The sequence below is a fragment of the Lonchura striata genome, chromosome 1 (assembly GCF_046129695.1).
Source record: "Lonchura striata isolate bLonStr1 chromosome 1, bLonStr1.mat, whole genome shotgun sequence".
NCBI lineage: Eukaryota > Metazoa > Chordata > Aves > Passeriformes > Estrildidae > Lonchura > Lonchura striata.
The window spans coordinates 13,639,036-13,659,101 of NC_134603.1; the positions used below are offsets into that span (position 1 = coordinate 13,639,036).

At 36.0% G+C, this 20,066-nt stretch overlaps 1 protein-coding gene and 1 long non-coding RNA gene across 2 annotated transcripts in view; one reads left to right on the forward strand and one right to left on the reverse strand.

The window, feature by feature from the left end:
* Positions 1 to 2,896: 2,896 nt before the first annotated feature.
* Positions 2,897 to 20,066, reverse strand: part of MTBP (MDM2 binding protein) — a 28,589-nt gene continuing 11,419 nt past the window's right edge. Inside the window, exons 12-22 of the mRNA XM_077782268.1 lie at positions 19,176 to 19,349; positions 17,924 to 18,037; positions 16,526 to 16,690; positions 16,066 to 16,159; positions 14,205 to 14,360; positions 11,856 to 11,951; positions 8,468 to 8,734; positions 7,040 to 7,271; positions 5,811 to 5,924; positions 4,067 to 4,132; positions 2,897 to 3,127 (exon numbers count right to left, since the gene is read on the reverse strand). Of these exons, the coding sequence (XP_077638394.1) occupies positions 3,092 to 3,127; positions 4,067 to 4,132; positions 5,811 to 5,924; positions 7,040 to 7,271; positions 8,468 to 8,734; positions 11,856 to 11,951; positions 14,205 to 14,360; positions 16,066 to 16,159; positions 16,526 to 16,690; positions 17,924 to 18,037; positions 19,176 to 19,349 (1,514 nt within the window). The 3' untranslated portion in view covers positions 2,897 to 3,091. The remainder of the gene's footprint in view (positions 3,128 to 4,066; positions 4,133 to 5,810; positions 5,925 to 7,039; positions 7,272 to 8,467; positions 8,735 to 11,855; positions 11,952 to 14,204; positions 14,361 to 16,065; positions 16,160 to 16,525; positions 16,691 to 17,923; positions 18,038 to 19,175; positions 19,350 to 20,066) is intronic.
* On the forward strand, positions 6,987 to 19,234 carry LOC144246066 (uncharacterized). Its single transcript, XR_013339728.1, has 3 exons — positions 6,987 to 7,027; positions 17,802 to 17,844; positions 19,194 to 19,234. It is a non-coding gene; the product is annotated as an uncharacterized LOC144246066 (long non-coding RNA).

Sequence of the window (20,066 nt, forward strand, 5' to 3'; positions counted from 1 at the left end):
CTGGATCTATTTACTATATAGAGAGACTATTAATACAGTATATATTACATATTTATATACACATACTGTGTATATTATGGACACTTTTGAATTCAGTGGTGACTTCAATTTTAAAAAGCAGATATTAATAATATTCTTGCAAAATTTTGAGAAATTCAGCCTGCTTGCTTAAAGTGAACCCCCAGATTAACCAAGGCAAAATTTTTATTTAAAAGAATGAGGGAAAAATATTTAACAAAGATACAACTTCCTGTTGAATATAATCACCTGCTTTTCCCACAGGGATTAGCTTTTCATTTTATTTCCTTCATCAGAATTCCCATACTTGTGTAAATAATTAGAGGCATTGCGAAAGAAATTTAGAAAACAAATTCCAAGGGAGAACTGTGAATTGGGACAAAGAAGTATGTGGATTTGGCATTAGTACCCAAGCTAAGTTCTGTGGTAGCCCAGTGATATTCATCATATAATTGCTGTAATATTACAAGTAATCACATCACCAAGTAATTGCAACCACATCAGTGCTGTCTCACCCCAATCCTGTGGGGAATATAAGCACATAACATGGATGGATTATATCCTTCTAACATATAATACATTCTGTTATTACATTATGCTTATTATATAGGAAGTATAGATTATGGGTAAACCAGAAATGTGTACTGGTGAACATGATTTAAATCTTGGTTTGCAAAAACATGAAAGCACACACACAAAATATGCATAAGGCAGACTGGATTTCGGGTTCAGCAGCCACAAACAAGAAAATAATTTGAACTTCAGAGGCAAAGGGTGATGTTACATTCTGCATCACTTCAGTTACAGCGTATCAGCCAAGCTGTAGAAACTCTCAGAGTGGGTAGTAAATAGATGTCATAAACATCTGTTTATGACACATATAAAATAATTTGGTTTAGTGCTTTTTCACTGGACCAGGTCAAATTATTGTGCCTGCTTTTTTGTAGGTTAAGAGGATGGACAGGGACAGTTATTACAGCTCAAATGGGGCATGGTGTTATTAAGCCACAATAATAAACCAGCTACCACTTGCCCTAAAAAGCTACCAACACAAAGAGCAAATGAAACGTGGGTAGCAGTGTATTAGTTCTGCACTGGGAATTGTGCAAAAAAAACAATACATCAAAATGCTAATGTTTCCCTAACTGCTTTCCTGCTGATTATTTCAGGCCAGTCTTTGACTCTACAGAATTAATTAAACCAATAACCACTGTGTTCTATTTGAAGTACAAGAAAACCAGTTCAAAGTATTAATTACTTTCCTGAAGGTATTTTCTTTGCTCATGGCAGATAGCCTCAAGGATTTATGAAATGTAGAGTTTTTGTAGTTTTACTTATCAGCTTATGTATTTTTATTAACTGCAAAGTTTTCCTAATTACAAATACATAAACTTCCCAAAATTAAGTAGAAAATACAAAATTCAGTGGCTTCCTTTGGTATTCAGACAAAAGTATCAGCATTCAAGCTGAAGAGATAAGGCTACAGCTTACAGCTTTTCTCTCTCTGGGAGTAGAGACTTTCTTGATTCACTATAAGATGTTAAGAAAGGTTGATGTCTTGATTACTTTCTTGTTTTTATACTGAATGCAAAAAAATGTCAGCCATACACAGTAATCATTACATTGGAGCAATTTTGTGCACACATTCATTAAATGATTATTTAAATAACTTTCTTAATTTCATTTCTATTTCACCAAATCACTAAAACTGGGATGCTGTGGATGTGTGGCATTCTGTAGACAAATGTAATCCATCTTACAAGTAGTTATGTTTGTCCTGGGCTTAGATGCACACAGTACTCACTAGAGCTCACTGTCACAGCAGAACAACTTCAGAACTCTCCTACTGCAGCTCAGTTAAACCAAGTAAACACCCACCTAGAAAAGGTCTTGTAGAGTTCAGGACAATGTTAAGCTTGGGAGCAAAGGAACAGAACAATTTAACTGCAGATCCTGTTAGACATGAAAAACTTCCTTACAGTTCAGCGTTACACCAAATAGAATTAAGCAAAGAATAATGTCACAAAATCAGGAAGGCTCTATAGAGAAAGCATAGATTTTACAGTATTAAGTCTAACCTCCATATGGTTTAGTTTGATTATTTTTTCACAACATTACTTTTAATTTATATTTGTATTGCTTAATTTGTTTTCCTACTGGGATAATATAGCAAACAATAACCCTAAATCTCTATCATCTCAACAAAATACTAACTTGAATAATTACATTAGTGCCAGCCAGGTATATGCCAGAAACTTAAACAGAGGCCAAATTTAGTATTTTACTGTGTTTGCAACACAGCTAGAAACTATTTTTTCCCCTACATTTCAGCATAGCACACCAGCTCTTTCCCAGCTCTCACCATCCTCATTACCACTATTGCTTTGATTTTCTCCTCTTCCAGGAAAGGAAATCTCAGACCTCTCCTTAGATATTTTCTAAGGAGTGTTACAAAGAGCATGCTGGAAATTATACGGAAAATTCAGCTTGTAAAACAAAGGAACTTTCTTTAATGGGACCTTGCACCAAGTTTCAAGCCATGCTTTTTTTCTTCCTTATATTACAACACAGAGATAATTATGGTTCAAATTCTGATTGTGTTTGTTTTCACCTGCAGAATAGGAGCTATTCTTCATTAGTGAATAAACTGTTAACAGCTGATGCTGTTTATACAAGAGGAAGTTGTTTTCAGAAAGAAGGTAAAACAAAGTGGTAGTTACCAAAATTAAATATGTAGGAGTTTTTATTGATATAAAAACCAAATACATTGGTTGAAAAATATAGAAAGCTTTGTAAATCAAGTTAAGCTATATTCCTTTTAACAAACATAATAAATACACATATAAAATACAACCTCTTTTCATTTGAATTAAAAAAAAAATTAAAACTTTCAGTATAAAAAGTTTCCAACTTTGCTCTTGTGCTTAAAGAATTAATTGATATAACTACTATGACCAAAGTCCTCCCAGTGTGCAGATCTGTATGTGCCTTGGGCAGTATAATGCTTCTCAAGTCAGAAGTGCTCTGTCTCCACAGCTCCTGGGAAGGTGTGACTAGAATCCACACAGTGCTTCTACTTGCTACTCTTCTCCAAAACCCATTCAATCACCTAGGCAAATAAATGAGACAGCAAACAATTTACATAACTCCTGGTTTTGAAAGCAAATTAATAACAGAGAGACTTTATCAATCTCACAGACTTTATCAATTCTTTCTTTAGTCCTCTATCACCATATACACTATATATGTTTGTGTATATATATATCACCATATATACCATATACAATACTACCATCTGTGTAGTATTTACTAAACAGGATTTAAAAGCAAACTACTCAAGACGAGAAAATATTGTTAATAATCTGAGAGGAAACAGCATTACCCTAGAATTGTATTTAATCTTACAGAATGTTTTGTCTTTAGGAAAAGCCATTTTTAGAACGCCTGGACTGAAATACTTCACCCCATTCTCTCCATATACCAGCAAGAAGGTGCACATAATGCCAAGCAGCTCATGCTTCCAGCAGTAAAAGTTCTTAATGCCAGAGAAGAAAGCAATGAAGGATAATTTGTTCACTGCTGAATCTACCAACATTATCACTGCTGCTTTCCAAACAGGGCAGTTGTACAGACCATTGACTAGTCCTTGGCAATTATATTTTGTAAAGTAATTTCAAAATACTCTCTAATACAGGGAGATGTAAGCAGTTTAGAACACCAATTTTAATGCCTTTTGCCAACAGCAAATCTACAAAAAAACTACCAATTTTCTGCCCAAAGATGGAGGTAAGAAGCAGTGTATCAGCACAATAGCCCAGGTCAACACCAAACATCATAACCCATATAAGTTTTGAAACCTTATCAACCATACAAAGCAATCTACAAAGGAATATAGCACAGGACACAGCCAATACTGTTCTTATAGAATAAGTTCTCTGGGAATCTAGCAGCTTTCTTGGGAGTCTGTTCTATTACCTACCTATCTCAGTTCAAATTTTTCCATCTAATTTATGATTATTGTACGGAACAAATAAACACATGGTCTTACCTGTTTAGCATTGTTATTGGCTGTTTTCTTCATTTCATCAAGAAGTCCTCTAGAAGTTTTAAGGTCCTAAATATGAAACAAAAAGGCACAGAAGTCAGTAAACTCATATGGTCACTCGAATTTTGGGTTATAAGAGCCCTAATAACCAGGGCAGTGTTACACTTTTATCACCTTGTTTAGGCAACAGAAGAATTATTTGCCTTTGCTTTTTTAATAAAAAAAGGAAAATAATTTAAATCTATTCCTTTGGGTTGCAGATTTCCTTACAGCAGCCCAAACCTAGTACTCAATTATGACTGAGTCTTCCTAAACTTCTGTATATTTCTGCACAATTTCCAGAATTTTTTTCTTCAATGATATTCAAAGTTCTTACAGTCTTGACTGAAATCCTGTTTCTATATAAACATGAAAATCAGCTGTGAACTTACCCTGTTCTGGCAAAGAACAGAGAAGCAGACATCAGAAAAGAAAACCAGTGCAGAAAAGGGAAAAATCTAGAATGGCATTTCTGTTTTGCAGTCCATTTAATGAGTCCAACCTAATCTACTCTTTTAAACAAAGCAAGAACAAAACATTGCCTGGAGAGAAATAAAATGCATTTACTACTTGTCTCCAGAGGAAAATTATGTCTATGTTACCATGCTTTGAATTATGCAGCACACAAAAGGATTCAAAGGACTCTCACAGACTTGGAGCTGCAAGACAGCTCAGGAGAACAGAATCCTGTGACACTTCTCTCTAGAAAGGACAGGATCATTGCCATATTCTTCCTTTTCCTTTTCTACTTGAAATGGAACCACAAACCCTGATTTGCTCTACTCACATATCCCTACATGCAGTCCTTTCTGATTTTGGATTAGGAGATCTTCCTTCAGGGCATATTTCAGGGAGATTTTTGGAGCACTTACAGAATGACTGCAGAACTGTGTTCCAATTATTTAAGGTTGGTGCTTATCAGCAAGATGTTCTCGATTGTGTAAGCATCCAGCCCTGTTCAACTTTTTTTTAGCTTAAAGCACCATTACTGAAGGTGACTAAACTGAGCTGGTTCGCCCATAGTGGTAGGTTAAACACCTGCAAATGAACAGAACAGCAGCTCAGCTTGTGAGCAATAGCTTTTAATCACTCCATACTGTAATTAACTCTATTTTGTGCTCAGACACAGTAACATGGGCTTCAGCATTTACTCACAGTCTCCTAGATATTGTGGAAAAAATTCTCATCTCTCCCTAAACATGAGGTTGATGCAATTCTACAGGGTGCTGCTGAACCAGTATGTGTTAGATAATAGAGCACATCATGTCAGGGAACTGCAATTTCTGAGTCAGTTCTGTAAGCTACTTATTGAGCCAACAACCTTAGAACAAGGGAGAATGCTGAGCTGTCACAGCTGCAGCTGGGAGATACTCTATTGCCTCCTTAGCTGTTGCAGCTCTAAGAGTGACCTGACCTACCAGGTCCATGTTTTAGCATATTATTTCACTATGTATAAAAGGCTACTGCTTTAGAAGGTTTTAAAACAAGCAAAATTCCACCAAACTATATTGTAAAACTACCTTCTCCATTTGACAAAAAGTCCAAAGGTCTCCTCACATGATCTACACATTACTAACACACCACTGTCAAATATTAGGAAATATTAGCTTAATCAACTCTGAATATCCCACATGCTATCTCAAGTTTTATTCAGGATGGCTTCACTTAACTAAGAATAAAGAACTGTAAGAGTGTGTCTTCTAGTTACCTTTAAGTAGAATTTTGATATCTCAAATAGACGCTGGCTGCATGATGCAAAGCACTTATGATCCTCTGCAATTCCATGTTTCTGAAGAGTCTTAGCAACTACCTCCTTCAGCATCTTGGAAACAGAAGAAACACACTCAGAAGTTCATCCCAACTATTGACACAAAAAATTGTCCAAGGGAAGCAAAAAAGACCAACACAGAAAACCTGATCTTTTGTGATCTTGTCTGTCTTTAATCTATTGCCAAATGTGATCAGCTCACTGCCTGAACTGAAGCAGAATTATTTAACAATCTATTTCCATTTCCTTAATTTTAAAAAAATTAAGAAAATGCTTACATATCAAGGATCAATGAACAGTCAAATGGAGCTTGGAAGATAAAAAAGATGTCAGTATTATATTGGGTTTTTTCTTCTCCAAAATAATATATATAAAATGATCACTTTTTGCTGTACTGATATTCCCTTGTTTGATGCATACATATTAAAAAAATATTTACCTTAAAAATCTGACACTAAAATCTCATTAGAAAATTTCCTCTGACATTCTTTACATCAGAGATGTTTAAACTCTGCTGTAGAGCTGAATGAATCACACCAATTTATGCTTCCTTGGACTATTCCAACTTGCCTTTGACAGTACCTTAACATTCTTGCAGTGTTCTCCTTTTACCCTGGGATTAATTTAAAATTTGTATCACCATGTCAGAAACAGTTTTGTGTATTGTATTTTAGAAGAGGCATTCCTAATATGCACAGTTATTAATTAAACATTATTCCACAAAATTATTTAACTGCTATCTCAATTAATGGATTTATAGAACTACAAGAATCTCTTTATTCTCAGACTAGTATGTTCCTCCGCAATGCTTTTGACCCTTCCAGAACATATATCTCTTTGGTGCCTTTAGGTTTTACATTAATCATCTATATCTCATAAGTCCTATGAATTGCTATTCATTTCCACCTTTTTTATTCCTCGTTGTTATCTCTCTCAGCCTTAATTTTCTGGGCATGATAAAATTTTCTTTGCACACTTTTTCATTCTTTGTTTCTGCAGCACTCTCCTCAGTGACTTCAGGATTTACTTACACAAGTGAACAGAATTAAATTCAGTAACAAATACAGATGAAGATAATTCACCTTCAGTTAAAACTCTTTTACAAATCAAATACCACAGAAAGAAGTTAAACAGCTCTTCTTCACTGAGAGAACAAGGTAGGTTTTTACCCTGGTGTGTTTTTGGGATCTTGACTCCTTCTCTGGCTTTGCAGCCTCAGGCTCTGCAGCTGAGCCAGTGCTGGTGGCTGCTCCGTGGCCTTGGCCGGGCAGCTTCGCTGGCGCTGCAGCCACAGACACGGATCTCTCTGAGCGCTTCCTCGTCACAGCGACTGCACACTGACTCCTGCTGCCTCCACTTGCCTGAGACAGGAGCGAGTCTGAACTCTCAGATTTAGTTAGCCTACAAAGAATAGCAAAAAATCCCAATAAAAATAACTTTCAGGTTTTGTACCGACTCTTAGTGCCATTGCTTCTGCTAGAGAGGCTGCTGCTTTAGAGCAGTAAGTACTGAGCATTCCTTCAAACAACATCTGACAACAGCAGACAGGAAGACAGGATTCTATTCTGCAAAATTTTTTGTATTAGAAGAACACTCTGCTGATTGGACTGGGCTCTGATACATAGACCCATTGCACCTCTGATTAAAAAGGTCTAGAAAGAAATTGAAGAAATTGGGTAACTAAGAAAATAAAACTCTTAGGAAGAGAATTGGCCTCCAGTCTTCAGATGAGACAAAACTTCTTGAAACTATCAAATTTCTCTTGGCCCTATAGGAATGTCACAACTCATCTTTAACTACAAGAAGTTGGGCATTAAAATTCTATGGGAACATTGTAATCCTTGATCCTCCAACTGTAAGAGCATTAGTAATTCCAAACTCCAATTTAAAAATGTTAAGTATAATTGCAACTTCTTTTCTAGCTATTCAGTAACCTGCAAAATACATACATATTTCTAAAACCACACCTCTGTTAAAGGCTTATTGTGATTAGAATGCAAAGGGTATCAAACTGGAAATAAGGAAGAAGTGAAGTATTACAGTAAAAAAGTGAATTTGGAAATAGTGTTACTTAGCAGCTCTTGTTCAGTGACAGAGTTTGCATCTTCAGAGTGAGGACAAAGCAAAGTACATAAAAACTAAACTTCCAGAAAAGACTTTAATAAACAAGACTGACAATAAAATTGAATTTTGGTAGGTCATCTTATGCCAGAAATCCTTTGGATTAGAAATTCAATTATTCTGTTTGTACAATTTTTGGCTTTCTAAACTTTTAGTTGTTCACTCGTAGTACAGGAGCACTGACTGTTTTAGTCCTAGATGAGGCTGTCATCTTTTCAAAGGCACTTGAGATTGCAAGATATAACCCCAAATCCGTTAAATAAAGCGTGCTTGTGCTGCATAGTTTTGATTAATCTAATGCCATTGATGCGAAATCACACTTAAAAAAAAAAATGAACCTACAGAAGAGGATTAAACAAGTAGAATGTTTGTCTAGATAACTTCACTAAAACATTTTGAAATGAAAGAAAAGATGCAGCTCACAAGAGACTACTGAAACATTTCATGCTAAAGATTCATTTTATTCAGTGCATTACCTTTTCTTGGGATAAAAGTAATCCAGGTCTTTTGATCTGCGTTTTAGCCTTGATGTCTCTGTTTTGAATTCACTTTGTAAAGTCTCTCCATCAGGGACACTTCCAGGCTCTGACAAGACTGCAGGAGATGGCAGAGGACTCAGGACAAGTGGCACAGGGCAGCACTCCTTGGTGCAAGTAGTCTGAGTTTCATAGCGAATAAGACGAGTTTGAAGTTCAGCATATCCCACATCTCTCTCCAAGGCCCTTCTGTTATCAAGACAATATCTAAAATTGAAATTGGGTGAGATACCTGTGAGAGAAAGTCTCTGCTTTATTACAATCAGGAAAACTTGCTTCTGACAGTCATGTAAACTCCAAAACCTTTTTTTTATTTGAACTGGTATACTGTTCTGAAAAACAACTTTTAACAGCTCAGTAAATTAATATTTGCCTGATGGATTTTGCTATATTTAAGTCTAACTCCAACAAAGGAAGTGAATTATATATTATTTGTAATTCTTTATCCTGTTCTTATAAGATTTCCATGGACATTAGCAGAATTTTTTCCTTCAACAAACTCTTTGAAATGCAACTTTTAGCTTTGTCTGAGATAAACACTGTTGTATGAGAGATTCACATTTTTTAAGTACTAAAAATACAAAAAACTAGCACTTAACAAGCACACGCTTCCTATTGACTATAATGAATAAGTGGTTTAATCAACCAAATCAACAGCACAAACTGTATTGATTACAGTGGGGCTGAAAGATAAGAAATGAACAAGTGCTAACTCAGTGAAACATACACATGAGGTATCACAAAATGTGTCTTAACTAACTTTTCGCTAGTATAAATGATTTCCAGGATTCCTTGCAAGAGAACAATGTTTCATCACCCAGTCACTTAGTGTAGTGCAGGGAAAGGTAACAGTAAATCCTGTATTATTTCAGCCTCTTTGTTACAAATTGTTTTGAGCAGTGTGAGCTATTGCTCAGCCCACCCTTCAAAGTGCTCAGCAATGTTTGCTACTCTTAGGAATGCAAGACATATTCTTTACTTTTATCTCTTAAATGGAGTCATGTTAAATTGCTAGTTCTGATGTTTCCCCTTTCTTCAGAGTATTTTCATATTCAGAGACAGATTAATTTTTCTAATAGCTGGCTGATTAATCCATTTCTACAGTTGGGGAAGACTTTCCACTAGAAATAAATTCATTATGTGATAAGAGACTAAGTTGTCTGAACTTAAAAATTTCAAGGTATTTAATTTTTCTTATTTATATTCTCAGTCCCCTGAGTAGTCACATACCCTACAAAGATAAAAAAATCTATTTAACTTTAGAAATTAAATTGCCATTTTACTCACTGCTTTAATAGGAATTGCATTCTCTTTGCAAAACAGCATTCAAGTGTCTGACGTGTTCATTACACCAAAAATTTGATTTAATCATAAATAGGAACAGCTTCACGTTCAGAAGTCCTGGTCTTCATGGAGGACTTCAGCCATCCCAATAATCTGTTGGAGGGCTAATACCTAGGACAGAGGCAATCCAGGAGGCTCCTGGAATGAACTGGTAACTTTCTTCTCTGAGTGAGGTGAGGTGAGGTGAGATGCTATCTTGGACCTTGTGTCCACCAAGAAAGAGGGGGTGGTGGGGAACGTGAAGCTCAAGGGCAGCCTTGGCTGCAGTGGCCATTAAACAGTGGAGTTTGAGATCTCAGGGCAGCAAGGAGAGCACAAAGTAAGCTCACCCTGGACTTCAAGGAAGTAGTTTGCCATTGACACCAAGCTCTGTGGCATGGTCAACACTAGAGGGAAGGGATCCCATCCAGAGACTTGAGAGGTGGCCCTGTGCAAACCTGATGAGGTTCATCAAGGCCAAGTGCAAGGTCCTGCACCTGGGTAAGGGCAATGCCAGCACAAATACAGGCTGAGTGAAAGATTAATTAAGAGCAGCTCTGGGGAAAAAGATGTGGGATGTTGGTGTCCCTGCCCATGGCAGGGAGGCTGCAACTAAATGATCTTTAAGGTCCCTTCCAACTCAAGCCATTCTAAGACAACTGCTACTCCTTGCTTTTTTGGCAAGACTTTACCTCCAAATATAAATACAGCAGCTGGGCAGATGAAACTGCATAGTAGCAAGCACATCTGCCCCATAACCACAAAATTCTTCTTACAATATGTTCTGGTCATACATTACCTCCCACTCTACTGCTTCCCTCCCATACTGCTACACATTGCCCCTGCTATATTAATATGCCAGGATCTTCCACCTCTCCACAATATCTAGGTCTCCCTGTGGTCTATATCTGTCACCTTTTGCTAGGAGAAGAGGCAGCACAAGCTGTGCTGTGCTGAATTTGAAATCTCAGGCACACTCTTTGCTGAGGTCAGGCAGGGCAGCAAGGTACCACATAGCAATAGACAACAGAAAAGTGGTTTCTTCCCACACCTACCATATGCATTTCTCTTTTCTACCCAGTTGCCTCTCTGTGACACTTATTACAAATCTAAAAAGGCTAACAGGCTCATGAGTTGCTGTTTAGAAAAAGAGATAACTAAAGAGATAGGAGTGCTTCATTGCCCTAGAGAACCTGGCTAAAATTACCAAATATTAAACACAGGCTTAATCAAACTATTTGTAAAATAGATAGGGAAAAAAATACCAGCAGCATTGTTAGTCAATTCTGATAATCTGAAAATGTGATTTTAGGAGGCAACAGAAGTCTGCACAAAAACTGAACCAACTATGGTTGGTATCCACTGCCCTTACTAATATATACTGCAATAAGACCGTTTGTAGGGAAGAAATATGCTTAATTATCTACTCCAGCATTTCTATAGCCTTTTTCCTTTATTCCTCAATGTCAATATTTGTATTTTTCTAAATTATTTTTATACAGCTACATTATGTGACAGTTTGCCCATTTGTTTGCTTTGACAAATCAGTATTGCTGGCTGGCTGAGACTAACAGTCCTAGCTGTAGGGATCCTTTTGAACATTGTTACCAACACTTGCCTCCTGATGTTTCCAGGTTCCCTGAACATATAGGTAGTAGCATCACAGCAGGTCTCACTAAACCCCTTGACTAGTCTGAAAGTGTCTACAATTAAATATCAAAGAAGAAACTATGTATGTACTTAAAGCATCTTCCCTAATTCCCTTGCCATTTTTCATTCTGAATTAAAATTTTCAGAGACACTGAGAATAGATAAAGCAGTACAACTGAGAAAAAGAGACCTTCAATATTTCTACACTACCATCAAGACAGGAATGTTGCAATTTAAACCTGTGACATTTAAACTGTAATTAACATGCCCTTAACATGTTGCTTGAAACATTTCTAATTATACCTAGACTGGAAACTAAAAAAATAAATCTGGGAAAAGAAAACAGGAAACTTACTCAAGTCCATGATAATGGCATCCAGCTGCTTTTTCAAAAGGCAAACTTCTGAGTTTTCGAGGAGTAAGCTCTGGTGTCAAAAGAAATGCATTTTCACTGAAAGGACAAAAACAAAGATCTATTTTAACCAGTTACCATCAGGATAAATTATACTTCCAAAAATCAGAAACAAATGCATTGACATAGGAAGATCAAAACAGCATGTCTTGCAGCTAAGCCCCTAGCATCAATGGAAAATTAAACAGTATTGATGTGAGAATTTAAGTTCAAATAATTCCTACTGAGCTATTATTGTTACAGAAGCTCTCAGGCGTTTCTTAGATGGTTAAGGTCACTGCTCCAAACAATTTATCAATAAAATTAGGCAAATATCATATAAAGGACACCTGAGTAGTTGAATGAACTGAGAGGAACTGGAAAGTGACCTCCCATTTCTCAATCATGCACTGTAAGCAGTGAATTCCTTCCCTTTAGCTTCAAACTGTTACCTCACCTAACACTCATCTTTCCCAGACTTCAGAACTAATGGCTTGATCCTTGGGATATTTCAATTCCAGATAGTAACTCTCTGCAGCTAAATCATAAGAGTGTATTTGTTTGAGGGTACTTCAAGGGAATAAGCCATAGCAAGGCAGATAGAAAGATCTTGCTGCCAGATCTCTACATACACTGACATTTATCTCTAAAGAAGGGAAGACACACAGGCAAGATGTAACAGAATCTGAAACTTACACATTGCATCAAATTTTATTCATACAGACTGCACCATTTTCACTGCAATAATCTGAGAAAAACATCCAGGAATAATGTGATACTGAATCTAGCAAAATGATAATTTGGAAAGACTGTCAGCCAAAACTATAATCTATCAAAATTCTATCTAAGCTCAAACACAGAAAACAAGGGAACATGCCTTTAATTCACCAGTTTCTCTCAAAATACTTCTGCTGGTCAGGAAGATCCTTGGGTCCATACTCACTGCTCTGGATCACCTACTATGCAAAGCTCCTCAAAATTCCAGGGAATTTAGTCAGAGCATCTGCTAGGGGAGTGAGCAGCTCAGAGTACAGTGGTCTGCTGGACTCAATTCAAATTCAGATCTCACTCATCTCTAGCTCAAAGCAAATCATTCAGAACACTCAAGGTATTCTATGCTATAGTGCTTCTCTGGAGGCTTTGGAAAAAATCAAAGACTAAAAATATAGATCTTTTTAGTGAAAAATTATTCACTTCTTTCCCACACAACTAGTTGGAAGGAAAATATTTTATCTACAATTCTAAATCTTCTGCACTCATTAACTACCCAGAAGGAGATTCTAAATCTTTACTGCATAGTTTCTAATTTGCTTGAATTCTCTGCTCAGAACATATTCAATTTAGTTTCAAAACTTCAGCAATTACTTTACAGAAGTCTCAAAATTCCTACAGAAAATCCAAAGTATTACAGAACCTTTCCCTCACACTTTTATTACATATAATGAAGTCTGAAAAAGGATTGTATCCTTTATGTATAATGAAGTCTGAAGGGTTGTATCAAATAATTGCATTATAGTTTCTATTATTCAGTATTCAAAAGGTCAACAAATATAATTTTAGTGACTGCAAAGACTGTCTTGCCTACCTAGCAGTCTGTGACACACTGCACAAATAGTACAGGTTCTGCTTCTACAAACACTATTTGACTCTTATAGAGTCTGGCCTTAACTCTAACAGATGTTCAGATCCTGAAAATTATTCCAGTAACTGCATGTAGCTATCTTCCTGCTGAAAAAGCAGTGGTTAATATACTAAGTATTAGTACACTAATACACACCAAGAATGAATATTTGCAAAGCCACCAGAGTATGTAAGTTTCCTTCAAGAAGCACTTTACCACATAAAAAGCATGACAGGAGACAAACACAGTTAAATAGGCTCAGCTATTTTCTTATTTTGTCTTCCCACCTAGACTCCCCTTCACTGAAAGAAATCACACCAAAAAAATTAAAGCTCTACCACAGTAGCTTCTGCTTTACTAGAAATACTCTTTTGGAAATGGACACACAAGGCAGCAGCAGCTTGGCAGGGCTCTCTCTACCAGTAACACAATTGTGCTTCAGGTGATGATTTTGTTATTTAAATGCCTATGACCAAGACCATAATCTTCAGCCATTTCAGATTCTGAAAGAACTAAATAGCAATACTGACTGGAGACCAGAACAGATGATTTCACTGGCAGGCATATGATGTAAGGATGTTACAAACTCAAATCCAGTTAGGCCATTTTTTGACTCCCATTCCACCTTTATTTACATCTCCCTGCACCAGCTCTGAGTTTGGTCTTCAGTGGCTTTACCAGGCTGACCATACCGCTTGGGAACTTGGAGTGGCTGGAGATCCCCCACGGGCAGCCCTTCCGGGGTGAAATACTTGAGCAGCTCTTTAGCATCCAGCAAGGTCAGCGACTCCCGCTGGCTGTCTTTATGCCCCAGCAATTGCTCAGGTGAATGTGCAAACAGAGGAACTCTGGAAAAAAGGCAGTGAGCAAAGACTAATCTAAGACAGGTTTGTTTTTTTTTTTTTAATAAACTCATGGCATTTAAAAAAATATTAAATCATTGCTACTCTCAAGCAATTAAACTAGTACCAAAGTAAAATGAACAAAATTGCTTCTTGAGAACATTCACAAAAATGTTCATGATAAAGAACATGATAATTGGTGCAAGTTCTCTAAAATTCAACTGAAGAAAGTAATTTCTTCAAGAATTTAGAGCTTGGTTATTAAACACAACATGGGAAGATGATTACTCACCTCTTTTTTCTATTTTTTTTGACCAACCAAAAATTGGTTCCCATTTAAAAAAAATTAAAAATATACAATATCTAGCAAAGGAACAATAAAGCCACTACTGCATGCAACCTTCCACTCTTTTTTTTAGTGTCTTCCATCAAGAATGTCAAAGTTCTCCCTTTTTTCTCCCTTTGTAACAAACAAACATACTGTATCCTGATGCAGGATAAGAAAAATGCTCAGCTCAAATTATGAGCAATAAAATAAACATTGACTATTTAACAGAAAAGTCCTTCAGGAATCTTTTCAACAGCTAATTAAAAGGAAGAACTTGCCTGCCTGAGAAACAAAAGCCAATAATAGTAATAATGATGATGATGATAATAGTAATACCACCATGAGAAAGCTAATGTGAGAATTTATCAGATGGAGAATTCCAATCCAAGCCATGGCCAACTACAGTACTTGAAAGAGAGAAATGGGATGAAGTGACTCAGAAAAGGACAGCTGGACACTTGGTTTGACAGGTCTGTCAGCAAGGACATCAACACCAAAGACCATTAAGTCACATAATCACAGCATAAACTGAGCTGGAAGGGACCACAAGGATCATTGAGTCCAGCTCCTGCCCTGCACAGCAACATCCCCAAGAGTCATAACCATGTGTCCAAGAGCATTGTCCAAACTCCTCTTGAGCTCTGCCAGGCTGGTGCTGTGACCACTACCCTGGGGAGCCTGTTCACCCTGGGTAAAACACCTTTTTCTAATGGCCAACCTAAACACTCCTTGGCAAGTCTTATAAAAGTGAAAGCTGGACTGAAATCAAGAGGCTGTCTTAAGTGACACAAACATCTATGGGTTTCATTTGAACAGTACTGAAGGCAAAACATAACTAATTATAAATTTCAGACATAAAGCAAATAGGCTCTTTGACTGCAAAACTACTTGATATATGATATCAACTATTGACTACTTGATATATGGTATCAACTACTGACTATCAGCTATTGATATATGATTTAGGAAACTATTTAGGAAATATGAGCAGATTAGATCTCATTGCACATGTTGACAAAAACAGCTAAATTATCTCTATTACTTAGGGTATGTTGGGAGAAAGAAAAGCTTTTGTAGGTTTTCTTACCATGGCTACTATTTTCTAGAAGTGGCATTTTGGTAATTTAATTTTACAACTATTATACTTTTAGCTAGCTTCCAGTTGCATTTAGTCAATAAAAATCAAAATAATAATTCTTTAAATACGAAGAAATTATACCCTTGGAAATTGACAGAAAAATAGTTTTAGCCTTAAGCAATATTTTCTTTGAAAGATTATCAATATGTGTAAACAGTTTACACTATGGTTATCAACATATAAAGATCCTCTATAGTAAATTTCAATGGCTACTCCAAAGAAAATCTCCAGCATTTCATTATTACCTCATTTTTTGTTTGTTTTTTTCAAAGTTTTCCAAATTCTGAAGAACATGTCTTTCTGGCCACTCCAATGGATTAGGCTCTATTAAATCAGGCTCTAAAAGAAATACATGTTAGATAATCCTAAATGAAGAACCTTATTCCTTAAATAAATAGATATACAGTCCTTTATATATAGATATTCTTCAATGTATATCTCTAAAAGTATGCAAATAAAAATCTATCTGGTGATGCAATCAGAAATGTTCTCTGGACAATTTTTTCATCAAGGTAGAAAAAGGAACTAGGTAATGCAAGGGTAATTTCAGTTTGCAAAATAAGCCTAAAAAGCTACTTTACTTTTCCTTCCATGCTTTTCTCTTTTGGTAAAGAGACTTTACTCCTTTTACTAAAAGATTTATGACCAGTATGAGAATACATCCAAGCAAAATAAACAGTGTAGTCTGTAAATAAAAATACTTACCACAAGTCACAGTGCATGACCTGGTTTTATTGCAGACCTTCTGTAGAACAGGTTTAGGAAGACTAGTGCTGCACAGGTCCAAAAAACATTCTCTTGTGAGTTTTAATAAGCTTTTAAACTCATTGGTAGAAATAACTACAGGCTGCTTAGTCAATTCCTTTCTCTCTATAAAAGAAAAAATAAAAGGTACTGCATCTGCTAAGTAACAAGAACAGAAGCCTGCTAAAAAACAATTACACAAGAAAATCCCCACCCAAAACCAGTAACACAAGTAAGTTAACTTGACACTTACCATTGTACCAGTAAGATATGGGAGGTTTATTCCAAGACAAGTGAAAAAACAGCAGTGAGAATAGCTGAAGTCACATGTGATTCATGTTTTTACAGTCTGAATGTATGCATTTCTGAGTATATCCAGGTTTGAATCCCCCAGAGACAAACACCTGGACTTGCTGAGACTAAAAGTGAAGGGCTCCAGTATAACTGAGAGCCTGCTCTGGTCTCTTTGGTCATAGTATCAAGGGTCAGGTACTTCTGGTATTATTTAGGACAATCAGTGAATCCCAACTGCTCCTACTCAGTCTCTTAATGGAAATGGGTGACCCACTCAAAGGAAACTAAAACACAAGCTCTAAAGCAGACCCAGCCTCAGGGCTGAAGCAGACAGGAATCTGAAAATTACTAAGTTATCAGGGGGTGTGGGGTGGGAGACAAGACTACTTACAGAAATCTTATTTTCTTTAAGGTACTATTCTGTTAATGATAATATACTTAAATTACCTCCACAGCATACCATTTTCAATAAGCCAGCCAATCTCTCTGAAGCATTTTTTCTTTTAATTGAGTCTCTTAAACAATGGACTTAAGATGTAAAAACATCAGGACACTCAAATGTACTTCTCTGCAAAGTCATAAAAACCTAAAAAGGATGATCCTTCAAGTTTTTATTATAAATGATGCACCATGATAAATCTAACAAATTGCCAATGCATGGTTTTCCTCTGCTCCTTAAGACTTTTCAAAGAAATAATAAAGTTTTAAAAAGCTGAAAAACCCAAACCAGAACTCTTATTTTTGTAGAAGGCATATTATCCAGCAGTAAAGGATTTTGGGGAAATCATCACAGAATTGTACAAAATTATTTCAATGCTATGCTCAAAAATTCAGAGTATTCATATAACAACCACCAACACTACTTCAGTGTTCTATTTTACATTATCTGACAGATAATCATGGATGTACTTCAAAGTTTCTAACTTCTGCTATTTCTCCACAGTGATCAACACGCTTTGGTTGTCAAACAACTTCAGTTTTGTAAGGTGAGCCATCCCACCCAATTTGAAATAAAGACATTTAAAATATTAGTTTGAGAATTACCAGAGCTTTCCCATTACTTACTGAGATACTCCTTCAAGGCAAACACTTGGAGATGAGACAGTTTTGCTTCTCTCTGTACAATCTCCTCTCCATAATAGCATGGCAGAGACTTGATAAAGTCAGAAATACAGAAGTCTGTACAGATTAGGACAAATTTTTATTAAAAATGTCTCTTTGGAATAATTACTTAATAGAAGGTATAATCATAGGAAACATAAAAATCTCATATTCAAAGGAAACAACCAGACTTTCAACTATGGCTAATCATTGAATAAACAAATTAATTAATTCCAATTGAACACCAGGAGGATAATTTCAAAGAGATGCCTGACTAGTATTTTTGAATTTCTGTACAAAACCAGTATAATGACAACACAATTAACGTGACTAACATTTAAAGAAGGTAAAAAGATCCTAAGTTTGTTACGAGGAAAGAAAAGTTTTCTCCCAACATATGGTCAAGGACTTTCAGACTTCTGACACTGTACTAATGGGATTTTAATTAGGATAAATGGCTCAGTAGTCACTCATATAATACACAGATTTATTTCAATAATAAGGAATTAAGCAGATACAATGCAGGTCACTGTGCTCCTTTTCTTTGCCAGTGTTATTTAAACAAGCACAGGAGTCAGTAGAGTTACCTGGTAGGTGTAGTTGTAACATGACAACTACTCCATGATAAATGGCTGCATACCTGCTCTTCCCTAGTGGAGGAGTTAGGATAGGCGTGCCAGCTCACACCCTAAACACTTCGTACTAACATGGACATTGGCAAACGGACTGAAGGTGATAACAAAACTCAACTTGTCCACTGCCTTGCAGCTTTTATTTTAAATCATCAACGAAACAGGACTTTCAAGATATATTTACCTAGATTTTTGGCATGGGTTGCTCAGTCTTTACATTGACAACACACACTTTCAAAACTTTAAGCTTTCATGAATTGGTTTTGCAATATTACCTGCACGTTCCTTTAGAATAAACAATTTTCAACTAATTTCAGTTATGAGAAATGACTGATAATAACTTTGCATAGTCAATTTTAAAAATATGGTAGCAGTAAATGCTGTGAATAAATAAGCTCTTACTATATTTTCTTATGGATCTGAAAAAATATTCTTAAAAGACACTTTCACAAAAGATGTAATATTCCTCTTTGTTTTCTCCCTTTGAATACTGATTGGAGTGAATAAAAGGAACTTAGGAAATTTAAGAACTTACCATTTGCCTGCATTCAGATACTCATTAATAAATAAATCATTACTCTTACCTGACTCTGCTTCTTCAGTTTTTGCCTTTAGCTTTCCATTTACTGCAGCAAGAGTGGCCATCCCATTGATCTGGCCAGCTGAATGAATCAAGGTTGCCTTACACCCTCCAGAGCCATTGCCTTGTAGCAAGAAATAATATCGGCAAGATTCTCCTTTCAGTTCAATTTCTGGAACTTAACAAACATCAAGACATAACTGGAAAACCCCTGCAGAAAAACATCTTTGAAACAAACTATAATCCACCATCAAAATTCTTTCATTTGCTTTCTTCTGTTCTGTGAGAAATCTTACTAACCACCAACCAAGAGTAACAGGCAAACCTTTCACTGCCAAAGTTACCTTTTTACCATGAAACAACAAAGACGTTTCTGTTCTGCTGGGTAAAAACAGGCTTTTTTGCATATGTGCATCAAAATAAATTAAATGCTCAATGAACAAACATACAACTGTAGAAGAAAAGGAAGTATTGTACACACTCTTCCCAAGGACACTGCATTATTCATCAATAAAACCTTCACTCCCTGCTTTACCCTTGTGTCTGGATGAAAGATAAAGACATTCTATTTTTGAATACTGAAATATAGTATTCAGTTTTGAAAGTAAATTAATGTGGTACCTAGCTGTAACAGTGAAAGGATGGGTTTGCTATCTTTTCACACAGAAAAAAAATTCTAGCACCTTGGAAGACATAGCAATCAAGCTAATAAATACTTCTTGATGTACTAACTTTCAAAAGTCAAATATTTTAATTTCGTAAGATATTTGCAGTACTGTCACAATAATTAACTCTACAGGAACATTTATTAGTATCATAAATTTTTATTAGCAACAAATAATATATTCCTGTGTTTGTTGAAAATTTATAGTTGGACATGGGAAAAGAGGGGAAA